Source organism: Platichthys flesus, chromosome 3 (genome assembly GCF_949316205.1).
Source record: "Platichthys flesus chromosome 3, fPlaFle2.1, whole genome shotgun sequence".
NCBI classification, from domain to species: Eukaryota; Metazoa; Chordata; class Actinopteri; order Pleuronectiformes; family Pleuronectidae; genus Platichthys; species Platichthys flesus.
The window spans coordinates 5,339,076-5,354,247 of NC_084947.1; the positions used below are offsets into that span (position 1 = coordinate 5,339,076).

At 45.0% G+C, this 15,172-nt stretch overlaps 1 protein-coding gene across 4 annotated transcripts; it reads left to right on the forward strand.

Moving 5' to 3' along the window:
* Nucleotides 1-4,626: 4,626 nt before the first annotated feature.
* Nucleotides 4,627-14,797, forward strand: LOC133950855 (cytadherence high molecular weight protein 1-like). 4 transcript variants are annotated; one of them, XM_062385002.1, is made up of 12 exons: nt 4,627-4,782; nt 7,007-7,444; nt 10,937-10,984; nt 11,662-11,706; nt 11,795-12,094; nt 12,442-12,501; nt 12,611-12,703; nt 13,083-13,127; nt 13,246-13,395; nt 13,504-13,611; nt 13,745-13,823; nt 13,920-14,797. In XM_062385002.1, the coding sequence occupies exons 1-11, from the start codon at nt 4,738-4,740 to the stop codon at nt 13,805-13,807; spliced, it is 1,395 nt and encodes a 464-aa protein (XP_062240986.1). In that variant the 5' UTR covers nt 4,627-4,737; the 3' UTR covers nt 13,808-13,823; nt 13,920-14,797. The 4 variants fall into 4 exon arrangements, with proteins under 4 accessions (XP_062240986.1, XP_062240987.1, XP_062240988.1 ...); XM_062385003.1 differs by having other exon boundaries at nt 14,004-14,797; XM_062385004.1 differs by having other exon boundaries at nt 11,822-12,094.
* Nucleotides 14,798-15,172: the final 375 nt, after the last annotated feature.

Consider the following 15,172-nt stretch of genomic DNA (forward strand, 5'->3'; position numbering starts at 1 on the left):
GCATGTGTATGTGGGAGGGCGGGCGGGCTGCTGGTGGTGGGATTCAGGAAGGTCGGAGGTGAGTTTGTGACTCTGGAGGGAAGCAGTCACGGATGTGGCGTCAGTAAGTTTCATATTCACGAGACGAGGAGCAGGAATCTTTCTCATGACACATGATTTCAGATGAAACGTGGATTTATTGTGCTTAAAATTTGCTCCCAAAAAATCTGAGATTCAGTTTTGTTTTCTTACAAACTATTTTTTGTGTAGCTGCCCTATGATGTGGTCACATGCTTGTAGGATATTCTGCAAATCACTTGAAGCAGTGAATTTATTCCTCTTCTTTAAGTGAAATAAAGTTTGAACACGTTAAGTCTGTGTTTCGTTCTCACCTCCACACCTCGTTTCCCTCTTTCTTCAGTGTTCAATCCATGAATAAATACCACTTCCACTAAAACACATTTTGTTCAAGCTGCATGTTCCACGATGTATTTTAAGCACTGTTCGTCATGCACTAGAAAAAAGTGTGAAAACCTAAAAACTCAAAGTGTGAGTGTGAGTGTGTGTGTGTGTGCGTGTGTGTATGTGTGTGTTGTTTGCATTGATGGAATAGGGGTTGTAACCATAGAGCTGACCTTGGGAGGGGTGTTTGTTGATGAACAACATTCCAGCGTGTGTGCATGTGTGTGTGTCTTTGTGTGTTTGTGTGTGTTTGTGTGTGTGTGTGTGGTAACCCAGTTCAGAAACAGGTAAAGATCATGTGCCTATTTAAAGATGGTGATTCTCTCCAACCAGCTGATAGCCGGCTGTTTCCTGCAGTCTTCCAAATAAACTCTGGGATGCTTGAGTATTATTCTGGATACTATGTAGTAAATTAAAACAACACACACACTCTGTATATATAAATATATACATTTTAATGGTTGTTTTCAAAGTAAAACCAAGATAACACTCACAGTTTAAAACATTTCTATTCACAATTAGTTCAGTTTGACTTCGCCTAGAACTTTATATTTAGAGTTTGTGTCACAGCTGATTGTGTCAAGTGCTAAGACTGTGAAAACCGTCGGTGTGACCCTGCATGTGTTTGAATCAATCGTTCAGCTATCTGACCTGATTTCGGAGTGTGACTCAGGATCTGCAAATTGTCATGTGACACAAGCATCCACAAGCTGGAGCTACAAAAACACTGAATATACAAATCTGGTCGTGAAGTTGGAGCTGAATGTAGGATTGAAAACACACGATACAATCAATATTTGGTATTTTAATAGTTCATCCATATTTCATTCTTAAATATTCAGGCAAATTTTAAAACAGACGCGAAAAATTAAATATTTTTTGACCAATGTGTAAATTATCACCCACAATAATAAATAACTTCACATCACTGCACTATCTCACCTAAACATCAAACCCGTTGACAGGTGCCATCAGACTCAGTGGAGCCGTTCATGGGTGGGATGCTGCAGGGGCTGTGATGGAACATGGTGAACCGGGGGAACAGGGTGGACAGGGGGAACAGGGTGGACAGGGGGGACAGGGGGGACAGGGTGGTTTGGGCAGTTTGGGACGACAACCGATGATCTATTGAACGTGACTGTAGGACAAAGATTGCCTTCCCTTTCAAAGTTACTGTTTTTTAATGCCAATAAATGAATGACTTTTAAATAAATCTCTTTTAAAGTTCACAAGACATGAACGCTGAAGCTACATCTTCAGCTAGTGAGAGTTTGACACTCCCCCTGACCCACGGAAACATGTTCACATCTCTCTGCTGGGGATTGATCCACTCACGACGCCATGCCATTCATTATTGATCCCTGAAAACGCAATCAACGTTTGCAAGGAAGAGGCTACAAAGCAAAGTGATTAGAATGATCTCTTATCAAAAGAATCCCACTAACCAGTTTAGATATAACAGAAGATGACAGGATCAGTGTCTTTCTGACTGTTACCGACTGTATCTCAAACAATTAGATTGAATCAGTGAGAGACAGATGTGTGTCCCTCAGGATTTATCACATTTACATGAACACAGTCAAAATACTGTCTTTTTCATCAAGTGGCACCAACACACTATTTCCAACTGTCCGATATTTTCTAAACATCCTGGTTACTTTTCATTGTGTTCTTAATTTTAGAAAAAATATTTTTCTTTTTTAAAGATAAGAACATTTTCCTGTGCGTGCTGCATTAAAAAATGTTCCTGTCAAAATAAGGTCATAGTTTTAAGACCTCAAAATACATGCTAACTAAACATGCTACCGTGCTAAAGTATGGAAATAACATGTAATCAGTAAACACAGAGGATACATACATTTGGTTCAGCTGTCCACAATGAATGGAAGTCATTGTATAAGTCTCGTTATTACAACTCGTTAAGAAGCATGCTTTCATTTCTCTAACTGGGATTTTGATAGGACTGCTGATGTTCTTTTTCTAAACGTGTCCGAAACAAAGTAAATATTGCAATAAAATAAACAGAAATAAAGGACAAATACATGTAGTCAATGAGTTGCAAAGTATTTCGGGGTTCCACACTGAATCCTCTCAGCTTACGGACGTGTCGGGGCTTTATTTTGATATTTGCTGAGCGGTTACAGTTCAAGTCCCAGCAACCGAGGCGTCAGTGGTTCAGTTCCTGCAGCAGCTGTATGTTATCTTGGGCCACAGTGACTATCATGGAAAGATCAACAGTTCAACAAAGACATGCTGGGGACATGTAAACAGCATGTGATCCACCTCACACACACACACACACACACACAGTGAGAGGAGGCGTGAATGGAAGTGGAGCCTTCAGGCGAGACTGCCACGTCGTACGACCTCAGGGTAGTTTGTATATATAATACATTCAGTGATGTAATATACACCAAAACACTGAGATCCCTCCTGTAAATATAAACTCAGCCCACACAGTCCCCACGCTGCACAACATGTGACGTACAGAAACATGCCAATGGCAGACCACTTCATTCAAGACAGAATAACACGTATATATATCTTCCTTGCTTTAATTATGTATGAGCCTGGCTGCACCCAAGGAGCAGGGAGACAATGGGTGCTCACAGCGGAAGCAGAGCCCAGAGGCGTTGGGGGGGGGGGGCACATGTACAAGCTTTCTCCTTGTCATTGTCTGGATTGTATACGTTCACCACAAGGAAAACTATTCTCCGGGCACCGAGATTCTAACGGATTGAAAGAACACAACGTTTTCTACACGAGAGAATCTGCACACGTGTGAAGGTTTCCTCTCAATAACAGCTTTTTACAGTGAAATAACAGCGTGATTTCAATTCTGTAAAATCCAAGAACTGACTCTGTGTTTTAACGAGTGGAGCGCAGGATTATTTATGGTGCACGCAAATCCACGCCTGCTACTTCAACAGGCACTACGTCATGTTTGAAAAGGCGTGTGAGGGATCATGTTGCAATAAACCAATCACGATGCAATTTCCCGTTCCCTTTAAAAGCCAGATGTGGCTGCTCCTTGCTCTTATGATGGTGGACTGTAACATGCGGCACATATTTACCTCCAGCAAGGAGGTCATGTTGTCATCTGTGTTTCTCTGTTAGTCATCAGGATCAGGCTAAAGCTACCGGAAGGATGACTGTGAAACCTGGAGGAAGGGAAGAAGGAACTCTTTCTCACTTTGCAGAAAATTGTCACAGTTTTTCTCGATTTCTCTGCAAATATTTCATGAATCTTGACTGTGGGAAATTTGGTGCCGATCGAAATAAAATATGGATCATGTGAATTGAAATATTAAACATGAGCAGACCGTGTGTTTGTGTGTGTGTGTGTGTGCACTTATATCTTTGTGGCTGCCATTTTGAGAGCAGAAGTTCCAGAGTGAAGACATTTTGGGAACATGTTGGTTGAAAATGCTCTGGTTACAGGACGTGTGTAATTTTGTCAAATGCCACTTAAACTTAAAAACATATTCTGCACATTCCTGTAAAACATCTGTAACTCAAGTATTGTCATAATACCTCCCTGGGGACAGAAGTCCTTGAGTGGGAAGACTTTCTCTTAAGGGTTAGACTTTAGCTTAGGTTATCTTTAGGGCTATGGACACCATCGTGGTTTTATTCCTACAAGATCTAATCTTTGTATCCCTCTTGATAAATCCTCCTGCTGAGTTAAGTGGCTCAAACACTGTAGGTCTCTAATGTAAACACATTACTAGGGGTGGGGGACAAACCCACGGGCATTTGCTCATTGCACAAAGGGGCTGTGGAATGCATTATCCCAATGCATGTGCACACTATAGCACACAAGACCCAGATCTCACTTTGTTTGTACACAGTGCACAGACAGAGACGTGATGTTGTTATTGTTGCTGCGGGAATTTTGGATTTGGATTTGTCGCCATGTGCTCGAAAACTGTTTTTAATGCTCAGAGAGAGAGAGAGAGAGAGAGGGGTGGGGGGGTGTGGCGCTCGATGGTTGCATAACACCAGCCTCCTGCAGCCGCTTCACATACAAACTAATGCAGCCACCCCGCTGAGTGGTCGCGCACGTGCACGTGTCTGGTGGGGTGTGTCCTCTCCCTCCGTCTCTGGTCTGTCTCTGGGTCTGCGAGCGTCCACGCCCCCCTCTCCAATCTTTCATCCCTGCGCTCTCATAGGTTATTGGCAAAGGTGTCGGGAGAACCGGGGGCTTTATAAGGATCCCCCCGTGTTTCCTCGGTCCCTCTGCCTGTGTGTTTTTTCTCTCCGCTTCTTTGTTGTTTCCACCAGCTCACATCCAAAATGCCCAGCAAGAGGAAGAAGAACAAGCGCCGCATGAGGAGGGTGGTAAGTGGGTGGCAGGGGACCGACTTTTCCCTCCACAGCTCTTTATCCTCACCTCGATCATTGAATTCCAGCCGGACCTCGTAATATCAGAAACAATAGAACAAGTTGGGACCGTCCACTTTTGGAAAATGGCCTCTGACCGAGCGTATTTTGAATCCATGCGTCTTGAAGCATGTTTTTCCTCCGAGATAAAAGAACCTTTCCCTCGAACCCGATCCAGCCAAGATTGTTGATGCGTAAAAAATGCAATTAGTGATTCCTCGTTTGCACCAGGTTGCGTTTTGCAACACAAACAACGTTTTGCAACAAACACCTGCTTTGCATCGATGCGTAAAACCAAATGTGAACAGAAAGGTGAGGAAAAACCATCTACATGGTTTGTTTTTGTTGCACGGTCTCTGAATTATTAAATTTTAGTAATTCTTCACTTGACTGCACACATTTACTCGGTGTTTCATCTCCCGTGAGGCTCTCTGCTGCGAGGGGCCCTCCATGCTCCGTGCGTAAAAACCTCGCCAGGACAGACCATGTGCATCCAAAAACACTACATCTGAACTATTGATTATTTTCCAGACTCTTGCTTCTGCTTTTATATTTATCAACAAGAGACAAAAGAATATGCTTCATTTCAGTTTTCCTCACTTGCGCCATGTGCTCTCACGGTGCGCTTTGTTAGAATAAAAAAACGGGGAATCGAGATTTGAGGTTTATATTCGGTTTATCGTCCATAATCGGTTAAAGGGACACTTTTGAACTTTTCTCCCCAACAAACTTTATTTTGCAGAAATTTGGCCCCATCTCTCATCCACCCACTTGCAGAATATGGTTACTGCCATTATTAAATTTCTTAATATGCTGAACCAGCAGTGATATGAAATATGAGTCTACGCCACTTCTCTTAGGTAACCGAGAAATATCTTTCTTCTGAACATTCAGTGCCTAGGCGGAGGAAGAGGGGGGGTGAGTGGGGGAGGGGGAAAGTGAAAAGTTAACACAGAAGTGCCTTTTTGCCAGAGGGCAAAGGTTCCCGCCCCCCCCAAAAAACTTTCCAACCAGAATAAGTAATTGTTTCAAACCCATTGCCTAATTTCAGCTTTGAAATGGATAGATAGCCCCCCCCCCCCCCCCCCCCCCTACAGTCTACCTCAAGGCCCAGCGCTCCTGAGACTTCACATCATGGAGTTGAATGCATGCGGCCCTTCCCCCCCCATGCCTCTGGGCTGGCCGGACTGACTCTCAGCACCGCACAACTGTATTTGGTAGTGTGTGTGGACTGGAGGAATGTCTTGCCTCAGGTTTTGCCAGATCGGAGCCGGCCTGCTCAGTCTCCTCGAGTCTCTCAGTCTGCCAGTGACACTCAGATAACAGTGGCCCCTGTGAAGTCCCTCTCACTGTGGTGCTATCTGCACTCTCCCCTGAGCTCATCAGATCACAGGAAGGAGCTGACTGACACTCATGCACTCTCACTTTTTTAGTGTTTAGTCCTCCGTGATACAGCCTCACTCCTTTTTTGATTTACTGAGGTGTAATATTTGGATTTGGGCACAGCGAGCTGTTTGTGGGCGACGAGAGTGAAAGCAAAGGGGGGGGGGGGGGGGGTGTTTTGACTGTGGCTTGCTGCTCCATTGGCTTACAGTACTGCTCCAGGGCTGTGGCGGCCAAACAAAAGCATTTTCGGGGAGTGATTAGATCCTGATTATGATGTGATTAGGCCCACTGTCTGGCCCGCGGAGGCTCACACATCAGTGGTGCTGACTCGCACGGTTTCCCTTCCCGCTTCACCAGACCTGTCAGGATGGCTCCGATTCAACTAATTGGCCCCATTATCAAACTAGCTTTACTGTGCCCACTCCCAGGAACGAGCAGCCCCACCCACCAATGGCCCGCGCTCCTCAAACCTCCATTGAAGCCAGAGGGGTTTGTTTTCTTTTTTTGTCCAGAGCTGAGGGGTGGCATGCCTGGTATTCCTGCTGATGGAAGTGGGACTGACAACAACAAACAGTTGAACATGCTCAGGTCCTCGGGAGCGTTCAAACCCCTTAAACGCGCATCATCCGAGCTCTCTTAGCATTTCACGTTATTAGCCAGGTGTACACACTCAGAAACTGTTATGTTTGTTCTTGACCCTAAGTTCCCCCAATGGACTCGCGCGGAAAGATCGCATTCAGCTTTCAAACCTTTAAAAGGTCCACTTTCATTCACTTGTACTGTCTTCTTTTTGCAGCAAGCCCAGAGGAGAGCCCTCGAAGAGCAGTATGCAGGTCAGCCACCGGTCAAGGCCGGCCCAGGGATCGCAGTCGGTGCGCCCCCTGCAGCAACCCCAAAGCCAGCGGCTAAAGCGCCGACACCAGCACCAGCACCAGTGAAGATCCCGGAGGCCGTTCCCGTAGCCGTTCCCATCCCTGCACCTGTTGTGGAGATCCCCAAAGAAGAACCAGTTGTGCAAGAACCCGTCGCAGAGCCCGTCCCAGTCCGAGTAGCGACACCAGAGCCTGAGGTCGTGGTGGTGGAACAGACTCCGGAAGTCGCGGCTGAAGCGCCGGCGCCGGTCGTAGAAGAGGCGCCAGTCGTCGAGGCTGTTGCAGTCGAGTCTTCCGAAGTCGCAGCTGAAGTTGTTTGTGAAGCTGAGCCCATCATTCCTGAAACAGAACCAGTAACTGAGGTAAGAACGTGTTTCTTTTTACAACTGGAGATTAGAAATGAAGAAATGTTTGTTTATCCATCGTCGGAAACAAAATTCTGATTCTTCGATTTGGCCGAATTTTCACAAACACTGGAGCCATCTTGTAAAACCAGTTTTAGAAATAACAACTCTCCCAAACTGGTTTCTGCTTGGCCCAGTGAGCTGTGTTGGGTTCAGCGTGTACCCTGCTGAAATGGATGCCGTCACCATTTTACATGCGTGTCAATCACATGTTGGAGAAATGAACATCACTTGGCTCCAATTTGCTTATGGTTTGCTATAGAGAGACACTTTCTATGAGCATTTTGTATATAATCGTATATATATTTGAGAGTTTTGCTTTGTGTTAGTGGTTTGGAGTTTTTTTTCCGATTGCCATTTGGTGAAATGGTTGTACTGAAGGGAGCTGTGGGGGAGGGGCCCAGGGAACAACATGTTCCATTTAGCGGAGAGGTGGAGAGTGAGTGCACAGAGCTTTCTCCAGCAGCCGTGTTACATTATCACCTTTCTGCTTAATGGAACTGCTTGTTTCTAATGAGATCTTGAGAATTTTTATGACTGTTGGAAGAAAAATGTGCCGTTTGTCCACCTCTGCTATTTAAAGAGGCTGTTTGGTGATTTTTATTTAGCAAACGCTCCAGATCGGCTGTAGATCCGTATCACATTATTAGCTTTGCTCAAGATTGTTTGTACGCCCCCCCCCCAAAGCTAAACACTGTCATTAGTGAGCTGTGAAACGCTGGTCTCTGTGGTTTCATCATGCTTGAGTGTGTGAGGGAACAGAATGTTCTGTTTCAGCCTGGAGACTGACGCTCACACGGTGCACATGCATGTACGTCTGTGTGGCCAGAGACACGCATAGCACACATGCTGCACGGCGGCCCCTATGTCTATAGTGTTAAAAGAAGTGGGGGTGTTATCAGTGTTCTTTTCCAAGGATCGTCCCCTCAGCCCCGCTTGGATCATCCTGTCCTGATCATATGTCATTTAGGGGGTTTGGTTTGCAGCCTCTAGCCTTGGACTGTTACTCTTCAACCACTGGTCTACAAAGGAGCACTAGAGACACTTCTATAGGAGCTGGGCTGCACATCATTGTGTACTTGTCGAGCCGTGCCAGTATCCACCCCCTCCGCGCCTTGGTCTCACCCTCCCTCCTCTCCCTCACGTCCACCATACCTCCCATCTCCCCTCTCTCTCCCTTCTCTCCTGGCTTTCTGTCTGCTCCTTCGCTGCCTGCAGTCGGGGGCCACATTCAGACACTGACAATTAGTCAGTGCAGATTAAACAAAAGCAGTTGCAGATTTTTCTTTTTACTACTAGTTCTGCTTTTCTGAAGTTTCTCGGGTTTTGACTTGACTTATTGATATTTGATATTTAGCTAATTTGCACTTGCGGCCACTCTGTGCCGCCAAGTAGTTGTAGGCCACGATGGGGCTTGTGTTCAGCTGGCTCATGGGCCAGAAGCCGGTGGCCCATCCACTTCTGGATGTCACCACAGAGAGTCAGGTGAGTGTAAACCCACCGCTCAATCCGGAGTCATGTTGTTTCCCTAAGAGGGGGGTGGGCGCGGCTCAGGCTGAACATTTTGTACCAGCTTGTCACCCCCCCCTCTCCTAGTTCCTCGTGGTTTTTTTTTCTCCTGTAAATGTGCTTTTCCTCTCGCCATTTGTTCCATTCCTCCCCCCCCCCTTCCATCACCCTCCTCCTCTCAGTCTATCCTATGGCACCCCATTGGCTCATAGTGGATCGACTAATCAGCACGTGTATGTGTTCATATACGTGTCCTCCTCGTTGCTTCAAGTAGAGGGAGGAGACGGGACTATTGAGTGTGTGGGGGGGGGTGGGGGGGGGGGGTCATCAGTAGAAATGTGTAGTTTATACCCTGCTATTTGTGCAGAGTTCACAGATGGCTGTTACTACCTTTTTAAAGTCTGACATATTCAACAACAGTGAAGTTGCACGTTAGAATATGATTGGTTTGCATATTATATTTTATCACAGAAATTAATAAGTGGTAAAAACTGAATTAAAGATGTAGGAAGTGAGAGTCTTAATTTAAAACAAAGCCTCACATCCCCCCCTCTTTAAAGGCCAGAGTGAGAATCTGTATGTGTTGGAGTCTGTTCAGAATCTGGTTGGAACATAAAGTTCCATGCATTAACTGAAGGTTCACTGTGTCGGGTTGCGTAAAGTAGAGCTGTTCCCAGATCAGCCTCGGCTTGTGCTCAATTTGTATTTCAGTGGGGCGTGCAGGGCAAGATGTGTGTGCAGATCAGTTTGGTACAGAGTGTTCTGGGGCAGACTGGGGGGGGTGTGTCTACTGTATGTGGCCACACGTGTGTCAAGGGAGGCCTGTAGTCTATAGGCCTCCCTCGGCTCACTCCCCTATAGGTCCCAAGGCTATATATACTTGTAGCCTGCTCAACCACACGTGCACACTTGTTTGCTTACTTGGCTTTTGTTCGAAAAGTTTGTTTTAGGTTCCACAGAAACTGGCCCCCTCGCCCACAGTAGAGCAAGAGGACATGTTTGAAGACTTTTGAGACTTTACACTCTACTGTTTTAAATATTTTATCAAGTGAGTGTTGAGCCTGTTCCTGAAGCCGCCTGCGTGTTCTGGACTTGTCCTACATTGAAGAAGTGCTGGTAGAAACGCAGGCTGAATAATTTACTGTCAGACAGAGATTTACAGTATTTATGAGCTGCTCCCTGTGATTGCCGCTGTGGCTCAGTCAACACGCTTGGCTGCACAATGGAGGCCACCAGTGGCCATGTGGGCTACTGCCAGTGGTTCCAGCAAATCAATGGCAAAGGCTTCAATATGTGAAATGAGTGACTTCTATTATTAAGAGCAGTTTTTTTCAGTCTGGGAAAATACTGACTTCTATATTCAGATATTAATAACAATGAAGTCACACTCCTGAATTTCTTCCAAAGTGTTTTGGAATAGGGGATTTATGAAGTGAATATTTAGGTTGTGCATCGCACAAGGGAGTGAGGAGAGGGTGTAACAGCTTCCCATTGTGCATTTGGCTGTCACATTCCTGTAGGGTATATAATGCCCCCCCCCCCCCCACACGCATGCAAATCACACTTAAGGGAGCTGGTGCATTCGCTGCCAGTTGAAATTTATAGTCAAACATTCTCTTTCTGGAGAGCGTTTCCTGTGCCGGACACAGTAAATCCTGAGTCTCAGTCGATTCTCTCTGCAGTTTGTCCGACAAACTTTTCTTTAAAAGGTCGTTTTGCTCCGGGCACATTTTTAGGGCAGCTGTTTGCGCCCCTCCCCCTCGACCTTTTGAAGAAAGAAAGTCAAAACAGGATCACGGCAGCAGCACTTACTTTTAAGTACCTGTAAATGCATAATGTATCCCAGTTGGCCTTTTGTTGCAAGTTTCTGTTTTATTAGATCATATACATAAGTTTATGATTGTTTTGCTGACTAATGAATAAACTCTCTCTCTGTCACAGGTTACACCCACAGCTGAGGCTCCAGAGGCAACTCCAGCAGAGGCTGAGGTAAGACTCGCAGCAGCAAGATTTCTAGTAGACACCCCACAGTTCATCGAGTCCGTGAACAAACTAGGAGCTGCATGTTCAACATTCATGCACGGAAACAAACGCCTGCAGAATTACAACAAACCTGTTCAGGCAGTATCTCTACACCAGAGGCACATAGCAGGTGTGAAGTGAGTGAGGATGACTCCTTATGACACGGCTCCAGTGAGTCAGTGAACAGGGTTTTACAGCAGCAACCTGATGGGCCTTTTTAAATCAGCTCTACGTAGAACACATCGTCAGTCCTAAGGAAACTGCTGCAAGTTTGAGGATAAATTTATGTTTTTCTGGAAAATCAAAAATGTACACAACTCCTAAACTTTCCCTAGATAAAAAATACTTGTCTTGTTTCTTTAAAAAATAAAAACTCGCTGAGGAAGTGACGACAAAGGTTAAAACAAGACTTAGTCACAGTTTCCTCGAGTTTTATGGGATTACGGTAACTGGATGAGAGAAAGAAACCGTTCAGTGGAAAAGTGTTCAAAAGTTTCTTTGACTTTAGCTATGTTCATTATGACCAAAAACCACAATTAGTTAATAAGGGATATGATGTGATCTGTATTCTGGCATGATTTAAAAATGACTTATCTATTGATCAGTTAATGTTCTGGTCTTAACAATTTGTTTCATTTCTGCAGCTGCAGTCGGTTGAAGCCACAGTTGTAACCACAGAAACCGTAGAGGTAAGAGTTTCTTTTTACATCTGCATGGCTCCACATCACAGTAGTTTGGTCATCTTATCTGTACAGAGTGTTGCATGGTTGTTTAAAGTGTGTTGTGTTGGCTTCACTGGTGCAGACGCACGATGTCTGCGAGGCTGAAACGGGGGCTGCGCCCGTGGCAGAGGAAGTCTCGGTCGAAGTGGCCGTCACAGAAGAAGCTGCCTCGTTAGAGGCCGTAGTGGAAGCACCGGTGGTAGAAGCACAAGCTGAAGTCGTGGAGGAGATGGCACCTGAACAGATGACTGAAGCTGTCGTCAGTCCTGCAGCTGAGGAGGACGAAGCTGAAGTAGAAGTGTTGGCTGAAGAAGAGGCACCGGTAGAACTTGCTGAGCCCGTTACGATCGCAGAGGTGCAACGCTGATAAACAATCTTCTTCCTCCCTATCTCTTGAGTTTCTGTCTTTTTGTAGAATGCAGAGTGATAAAAGTTGAATGTGTTTTTTCTCATTTCATCTGTGGATAGTGTGCCTCATGTGTTTTAAACGTTTCATTAGTTATTGAGCATGCAATGTCATAAGTTCAATTTCACCATTTAATAGCAAACACAAAAGGCACATTATGACCTATTTGTTTTGTTTACATCAGTTCATTTTGACACTTTACTTTAGTTTCTTAAGTAACTTCTAAATGAGTAGCACCACTTACTCAACTTGTGTTATGCAAACTGACGTCCTGACCGAGCCTGTTGTCTCTCCAGGTTCCAGCCTCCATGCCCGAGGCTCTGGTGGAAGAAACTCCAGTAGCTGAAGTCATTGAGGTAAAAATGTCAGCTATGATGCAGAACTTTTCTCCAAATCAGACATTTATGCTTTGACTTTATACCGTGTGCTTATTGTGTTGAACATTTCCCCGTCTGGTTCCCTCAGGCGCCTGCTGACGCGTTCGTTGATGACTTTGTTGTCACAAACTCTGCCATCGAAGTGGAGGTCGCCATTGCAGAGTCCGTCACTGCCCAGGAGGTGAGATTCACTGGCTTACTGATGAGCGACGCGTGTTAGATCACATTTCAATTGCATCTGTTATCCACTGAAACAGTACATGAATCCTGTGTCCACCAGGGGGCAGGCCGCAACAAATGCGTTGTCTATGTAATTGGACTCCATGTGCTTTAAGAATAAAAAGTTACACGACAGTCTTGACATGGATAAACAAAGATGAAAATGTATAAAATAAGAGTTAAAAAGTGAAATTTCTAAATTAATGTTAAAGAGATGAGAAACAAAACGGTAACAATTTATTGATACAAAATGTGGACAACAGCCATTGTTGCTATTTATCTATTTAAAATGACATCTGTCGTAAATGAACAGTTTCGCTAAACTGGTTCTCGTTCTCCAGGTTGAGTCAGTTGAGGCTCCACTCGCACCAACAGAGGCCGAACAGGTAAGACTCAGCTTTTCATGGTTCAACATAAATCTGTCTCACCTGCCACAAAATGCTCAATTGTACGATCACTATCGCTCTGTACTTTCTAACATGTTCCTCTCTCTGCTGTGTTCAGGAAATTGTGGCCACGATTGATGCCCCGGCAGAGCCTATGGATGTGACCCCCGCTGAGCCTGAGCCTACACCCGAGGTGGAGGTTGAACTCAAGCCCGAGCCTGTTGTTGAGCCTGAGCTCGCTGCTGCCCCTGCATTGGAAATGATCATCGTAAGTTACCCACCTGGTGACTTTTGATATACATACTATAACTTTTCAAAATATACAGACTATAGCTATTAAAACCCACACCACCGTTCTCTTCTGTGTCTTTCCCAGGATGCCCTGGTGGAGCAGAAATGCCTGGAGGAGCTGAAGTCCGAGACGTGTGACATGCCGTGTCAGATGCAGCTCACAGTGGACTCTATGCAGCTCAACACAGCAATGGTAAAGAAAATCAATTAAAGACAAACAACAGAGCTGTAAACGTCCTCGTGGAGTAGAATGAGACCTAGTTAATTCACTTGTTGCGCTCACAATGCTTTTGATCTCACCCGATCTGATGTCCTCTGTTGTTCAGGAGATGTCAGTGGAGACGGCGTTGAATGGACACATTGTTCCAGAGGTCTCCATCGAGGGCTAGAAGCCCCACAGTCTTTGTAAGTTGCTCCCCCCCCCGAAATTGAATCAGCCCATTATCACATAAATGACCGGTGTTTGTGCAGCTGATCTGACAGTTTATCTTTAAATTCCAGATTTCCCTTTCGTCATTTGGAGGACTCAGATCTCTAAATGGAGTCAGCCAGCCCTTTGAGCTTTTTCATCTTTTTTTTTTTTAGGGCTTGCAACGGAGCCGTCAGGAAATCGAAGGAATACCCACACTTTGAAGTGCCTTTCCTGCACTGGTTTCCCGTCAAAACACCAAACCAGATGCAACAAAACCCCAGAAATGCTGCATTTGAGGCAGTAGAACAGACTGTTATTAGTTTGCAAAAAACGGAAACAACCATATCGTGGCTCCTTTTAAAAAAAAAAAAAAAAAAAAAAAAAATCTGTTTCTCCCCCCGAAGGCATGTACAGTGAATTTTGCGCAGCGGAAGCAGACGTTGTTGAGAGATGGAGATTCCTAGAGCAAGACAAACGGCAGCGCCTGGTATTTCCTGTGGACTCCTTCCCCTCGAGAACGTCTGCCTCCACTCTGCATTTACACTCGATGCACGTGAACACTGCAGCAGGGGTGGAGGTGGCTGGTTGGCACTTGGGCCTGTGTTCATACTTCTCCTGTTGTCAAATCACAAAATCACATTTCTTTGCTCTTGATCCGTTTACCTGGAGTCGGAGCTTCGAGCGTCTCCCCCCCCCCTCTGCTCTCCTCTCTGCCTCCTGAGAGCCACAGCTCACATTAGGCCGATGCTTTAAAAACGAGGGTGTTATGGCTCCAGTGGCCTCTGGGAACTGGCGGCTGTGGAGGGAAGAACTCAAGGTATTCCCGTTCCCCCCCCCCCCTCTTTCTTCTTTTTTTAATTTTTGTATAGACCATATGATGTGATACAGTTGTGTTCGAAGTCTGTAATCTGGCTGTTTGATGGTCTGACTTAATCCAACTTTGAAATAAAGCTGTAGTTCATCGTGATGCTGGCTTGTGTGTTCTCTTTTCATACACTGACACAAACTGATGGGGAAACAAATTAAGTCCATTTGTATACATATCTATCCAGTATCTATACCACTTAACATTTTGAGGGTCACAGCTGGAGCTTTTGGGAAAGTGTATTATATCTAAATAAAATATATTCAGACTTATATTTTCAGAAAGAAAGCTAAATGACAACTCTTATCAGCCCAGATTCTTGTCTATCAGGGGTAATAAGGTGTACTTGGGTTTTGATGCAATTGTTAATCAAGAATCTTCAATTAAAACAGCTTTAATTTATTAAAATGAATAAAAAAAACAATTGCTGAGACTTGGTGAATGCATACAGATCAAAGTGAATGTTACATGAAGATG

Bases quoted from the DNA above. Each gene is read 5' to 3' on its own strand.
- LOC133950855 (XM_062385002.1), top strand. From the start codon at position 4,738: ATGCCCAGCAAGAGGAAGAAGAACAAGCGCCGCATGAGGAGGGTG. The intron at 12,704-13,082 runs GTGAGATTCACT...CTCGTTCTCCAG, and splicing joins AGTCCGTCACTGCCCAGGAG to GTTGAGTCAGTTGAGGCTCC. The intron at 13,612-13,744 runs GTAAAGAAAATC...TCTGTTGTTCAG, and splicing joins TGCAGCTCAACACAGCAATG to GAGATGTCAGTGGAGACGGC.